The 6,000-nt window shown below is 35.4% G+C and overlaps 1 protein-coding gene across 14 annotated transcripts in view; it reads left to right on the top strand.

Annotated features, from left to right (window-relative positions):
- LOC106876481 (syntaxin-binding protein 5) overlaps positions 1-6,000 on the top strand; it is a 435,422-nt gene that overhangs the window by 109,838 nt on the left and 319,584 nt on the right. For 6 of the 14 annotated variants that reach the window (XM_089341865.1, XM_089341860.1, XM_089341859.1 and 3 more), the window contains exon 2: positions 4,813-4,914. In XM_089341865.1, the coding sequence (XP_089197991.1) occupies positions 4,813-4,914 (102 nt within the window). The remainder of the gene's footprint in view (positions 1-4,812; positions 4,915-6,000) is intronic. The other 8 variants (XM_089341863.1, XM_089341856.1, XM_089341855.1 and 5 more) reach the window with 2 other exon arrangements.

The raw sequence follows: 6,000 nt of genomic DNA, 5'->3' as shown, positions 1-6,000 counted from the left end.
TTACCTTCGAATCCCTTTCATTCCTATTTTACTCAAGTGGACCTTCCTAGCTATTTGATGTTTAAAATTCCTTTTATGTCTTATATAATTAAATATTATTAAGAATTGTACTTTAAAAAATTTAAATAGTCTATGCATTGTAGAAGAATAACCAATTTATTGCAGATAAATTCTAACAACAAAATCTTATATGGACACCCAAGGGCCATACAGACCCAGGTTGAAAACCACTGATTTACATCATTAATGTTGGTTCACTATCACAGCTTCCATTTTCTTTGCCCAGATTCCATAGGGTGAATCAGCTATAGATGGACACATCTGGTTATGGAAAACCAAATGCTTGGCTCTCTCTCTCTCTCTCTCTCTCTAATTATATATATATATATAAGTCAGTAAATGGTGGAGTTGTGTTAACTGCACATGGAGAAATAATAGGAAAATAAATAATAATAATAAGGCAGAATGCTAAACTGAAAACATATTTTAATATAGATGTGCATAAGGAGGATTAAAAAGGATTTCTAACCGGCTTTCTTTGCACGACAAATTTTCAAGAAGAGGGGAAATGAAAATAATGTTCTTTTACAAAAATATATTAAAAAATAAATATACCAATACATTATATTGTCTTTGAGTTTTTAAAGTTCAAAGGTAATCCATGTAGATAATTGTTAGATAGATTAGGATGCATGGAATTAAAAATCGTGTTGTGTTTAAAAAAGGCTGAGAGTTTATGTGTTAAACAGGAAGTGTGGTGTCAAAACAGGAAGTGTGTGTAAGGGAAGACAATTCTGTGGGTTTTATACTCTTTAGTTGGAGTTCTTTTGTTGGAATTCTGGCCTCTTTGCCAACAGGAAGTTTATTTCTGTTCTTAGAGAAACAAGAAGTAAATTTACTTCTTTAAACACAAAACTATTCTTAATTCCATGCATCCTAATCTATCTAACAATTATCTACATGGATTACCATTGAACTTTAAAAACTCAAAGACATTATAATATATTGGTATGTTTATTTTTTTAATATATTTTTTATATTTTTGTAAAAAACATTATTTTCATTTCCCTTCTTCTTGAAAATTTGCCATGCAATAAAAGCTGGTTAGAAATCCTTTTTAATCTTCCTTATGCACATCTATATTAAAATATGCTTTCAGTCTAGCATTCTGCCTTATTATTATTATTATTATTATTTTTTATTTTCCTATATATATATATATATATATATATATATATATACATACAGGAAGTTAATAAACTGCTTGGCCTTACTGCTCTAAGGTTTAGAGTGTGCTTCTTTTTCAGATATATGATCCATTGACATTATTTATATAGACACACATAGAGGATATCCATAAATCACCTTTGCAATTTGAGAAGTTCAGAAAAAAAAAATTGGGGTTAACTTAGTAGAGCTTATTGGAAAACATAGGCAAACATATAAAGTTTTATTAGAAACATCAGAATACTTCCTCATGGGTCCCATTGGTTGCCTGCAACCTGCTAACTTATCCTTTCTTTTTTCTTGAATTTTTCAAATTGCAATGACAGTTTATAAACTCCAAATTGTATAGACAATTTATAGTCACATGACTGAAACAAGTAAAAGATAAAAGATATACACACACACACACACACACACACACACACACACACATTGTTGTTGCCATTTAACATCTGCTTTCCATGCTGGCATGGGTTAGATGGTTTGACTAAGGACTGGCAAGCCAGGGGGCTGCACCAGGCCCCAATCTGATTGGCAAGGTTTCTACAGCTGGATGGCCTTATTAATGCCAACCATTCTGAGAACGTAGTGGGTGCTTTTTACATACCACCGGCATGGGAGCCAGTCAGGCGGCATCAAGCCACACTCAAATGGTGCTTTTTACGTGTCGAAATAAATAAATAAATAAATATATACATATATATATATATATATATATATATATATATATATATATATATCACACTAATGTGATATATATAAGTAAAAGTTTTGACATAGTAGCTAATGTTACAAATATGTTCACTATTCCAAAATAAAACCTCCTCAGTTTACATCAAAAATAATAGGTGACTTGAAGGGAGATGTTAATGTACAACTGATTCCCTGTTTCATTTGCTGCTTCATATTTCTGTGGTTGACTTTATTTTTCACCCTTTCTTAGTTAATGAAATGAAAATACAGGATCTTTTATGGAATAAGTCTGTTAAAAAAATTCTCGTTGTGTAAGAACATAATTATTTAACCTATTTAAAAAAAAAAATTCCTAATACTAATAATGTGATGAAATTAAAAGAAATACAACCTCTGTGCACGTGTGTGTGTGGTTTGGTGACAAGTTTTTCTTGTTACTCAAAGTAACAGGTCAACAAAGCCCTAGCTTTGTGGCTAATTTCAACATAGAGAAATGTCAAAACTCTTTTGTCCTTATGTTACATGAATTGATTATACTTTTGCCAAACACAGGGTGACCCATGCAAGCATGGGAAAGTGGACATTAAATGATAAGGATGAGATGAGTTTCCTGAGATTCTGTGTTTTTTTCTCTTGTTTCTGTGATGGTCAAACTTAATTGACTGTTACATTTTGCAGGGGTTAATAACAGGTGGGCCTTAAAAGCCTTCCTTAAAAATTTTCAAATGAATCCTCTCAGACCTGGGTCCCTCTATCTAACTTTACCTTCCAACTGGGCTCCTGAGCAAAAAAGTAAATAGTTGCCTATACAGCACAAGTGTATTTGCAGGCCAAATAATGGACAGAACTGGCTGCACCTTCTTTTTCTAAGTGTATTGTTCCTGACCACTTTACCAGGAATCTAACAAAGTAAAGATCCCCTTCGATCATGAATGACCATGGGATTGCACCTAGAAAGTTCCCCTCTGAGGCACAAGTCTGGGCAAGGTATTTTATGGAAGACCAGCAGTTACCCATGCATACAAGCCTCCCTCTCCACGCCACCAATGCTATCCAAGGCATAAAGCAAAGGTTGATACATCTTGGCACTAGTGACATCACATCTCGTTCCTACAGCTGGGTGAACTCAAGCAATGTGAAATAAAGTGTCTTGCTCAAGAACACAACACACAGCCCGTTCCAGGAACCAAACTCACTACGTCATTACTTTGAACCCGACACTCTAACCATTGAGCCATGTTCCTCAGGAATCCAGCAGAGATGATGTTTAATCTATTTCCACTATAGCAGGAATAAAGCATGACAGGGTTATTGTATTTGGGAATCATGCAGAAGTTAATGGCTTTTAGTTAGTCTTCTGTGTCATGATTTTAAATGTTTTTGTTTACATAAGCATCATCAGTGTTAGTAGAAGTGGTGGAAGATGGTATGTGTGAAGTGTGTGAGTGCACGGCTTTGTGGTAAAGGTGTTGCACTTATGATTGTGAGATTGTGGGTTTGATTCTCAGACCAGGTGATGTGTTCTTGAGCAAAACACTTAATATCATGTTGCTCTGTGATCATTTCGACATCTGCCATATAGCACACCATGCACTTGTACAGGCAATGTTGATTTGATGGAGAGAGCGAGCTAATGTGCTGCACAAGCATTTGATCACTATTAACAAATCATCTGTAGAGTTTGTTCAGCTAGAAATTGCAGAACTGTCTTTCTCAGACTCAAGAGACTACCATTAATCAATATGTGGAGATATTTTTGTATGTATACATGTGGTGGAGACACATGGCTTAATGGTCAGGGTGTTGGACTCATGATTGTACGATTATGGTTTTGATTCCTGGACTGGGCAATACATTGTGTTCTTGAGCAAAACATTTCACTTCACATTACTCCAGTCCACTCAGCTGGTTAAAATAAGTAATCCTGCAACAGACCAGCATCGTGTCCAGGGAGGAGTATATATACACCAAAGAAACCAGGAACCTGGCCCTTATGAAATAATGTGGACTAACTATACCTGTGATTTGACCCTTCAGCATTTAAATCGACCATATCTGACCAAAGTATTCTTCCTGTTTTATCCTCAAACTGGCCAGGCTCATCCCTTAACACCTGCTCTACAATGTCACTGTTGAAATCTTGAAGTTATGAGATGACTAATTCAAAACAACAAGAATAAATAAGCTATACATTTGACCAAGAAATCTGAATGTTAAAGGGTTAATTCAGCCATATCTAGCCAAAATATTTTATGCTTTATGGTCAAAACAATCAAATCCAGCCTCTCACATCCACCCTACAAAGTCATTCTAAAAATAAGATAATCACATCATTGAAATCTCAAAGCTACAAGATAATGCATGATTAATTCAAAACAATGAGAATAAATAAGCATTACATTTGACAGTCATCTAAAGGGTTAAATGCAGATTTGATAGGAGCCATCACAAGAAAAAAAAAAAAAAAGGTTATTCTTTCATTAGTGCCTTATCTTTCAGTCGAATGTATCAACCCCCAGTACTTCCTTTTTTAAACCTGTTACTTATTTTATCAATCTCTTTCTCCTGAACCTCTAAGCTATGGGGGGTATAAACAAACTAATACACACACATATATACATGACAGGCTCCTTTCAGTTTCTGTCTACCAAATCCACTCAAAAGCTTTGGTCTGCCTGAGACTATAGTAGAAAACACTTGCTCAAGATGCCACGCAGTGGAACTGAACCTGGATCCATGTAGTTGGGAAGCAGGCTTCTTATCATACAACCATACCTGTGCCTATATTGAAGCAGTTTTCATAATTTTTTGTTTTTAATGTTTTTTAAATACATTTTATTATTTTTTTATGAATCTGTATGAATTGTTGAATTGTTTCAAATGTTCGGTTAGAACCTTAACTCAGTACATAGATTTGGAAGACCAGGAGTAGACTGCCATTGCTGCCACCCAGAAGAAGCGGCTGTGATACAAATTTTATTTCTAATAAATGAGGTATGTAGTTTTTTTTTAATTATTACTATTGTTATTTGATATTTTTTTCAGTGATCTGACTGTATTAGTCTCTTATTCAATATGTCTGTGTCTGGTAGGCAATGCTCATTTACTCTATAAGAAAACCATAATCCAGTGATTCCTTCTGGAGTTTGCTGATACCATATCTTTGCTCTTTGTAGGCTGTGATTTCCACAGAGCTCCCAATGGATCATTCTTGCCACATTGTCATGGCATCTTTTGTATTCTCATTGTGCCAATTTCAGGCATTCGCTAACGATGTGCCATACTGTTTCTCCCCTCTCACCACACATTCTGCAATTGTCACTATCACTAATGTTGTCTATTCTGCACTTCATATAGTTCGTCCTTATCACTTGTTCCTCCTCATCCATTGCCACCAGTCCTCTGTATCTCTCTTTGCATTCACATCTCTGTATCTGTTTTGGCATTCACATTTCATTATTATTATTATTATTATTATTATTATCTTTCATTGTTTTCTCTTACTTAGTTCAGTTGTTGGATTGCAACCATACTGGGACAACACTTTGAAGGGTCTAGTCAAAAAAATCGACCCCTGTAGCCTGGTGTTTATTGTATCGGTTTCCTTTGTACAGATGCTAAGTTACAAGGACATGAACAAACCAACACCAGTTGTCAAGTAGTGGTTGGAGCAAACACATACACACACACACACACACACATGACATGCTTCTTTCAGTTTCTGTCTACCAAAGCCTCTCATAAGACTTTGATCAGCCCAAGGCTATAATAGCAGAGACTTGCCCAAGATACCATGCAGTGGGACTGAACATGGAACCATGTGATTGGGAAGCAGACTTCTTACCACACAGCCATGTTTCCACCTGAAATGATTTATTTTTAGCAGTTGAACTCAAAGCCAATAACACCATAAATAATCCTTTCTACTAAAGGTACAAGGCCTGAAATTTGTGGAGGGCACTAGTTGATTACATTGACCCCAGTGTTTCACTGGTACTTAATTTATTGATCCTGAATGTATGAAAGGCGAAGTCAACCTCGGCAGAATGTGAACTCAGAACGTAACAGCAGACAAAATAC

This window comes from Octopus bimaculoides, chromosome 25 (assembly GCF_046866305.1).
Source record: "Octopus bimaculoides isolate indiv1 chromosome 25, ASM4686630v1, whole genome shotgun sequence".
NCBI lineage: Eukaryota > Metazoa > Mollusca > Cephalopoda > Octopoda > Octopodidae > Octopus > Octopus bimaculoides.
The sequence above is the reverse complement of the archived record's forward strand: the minus strand, read 5'-3'. Positions and strand labels throughout refer to the sequence as shown.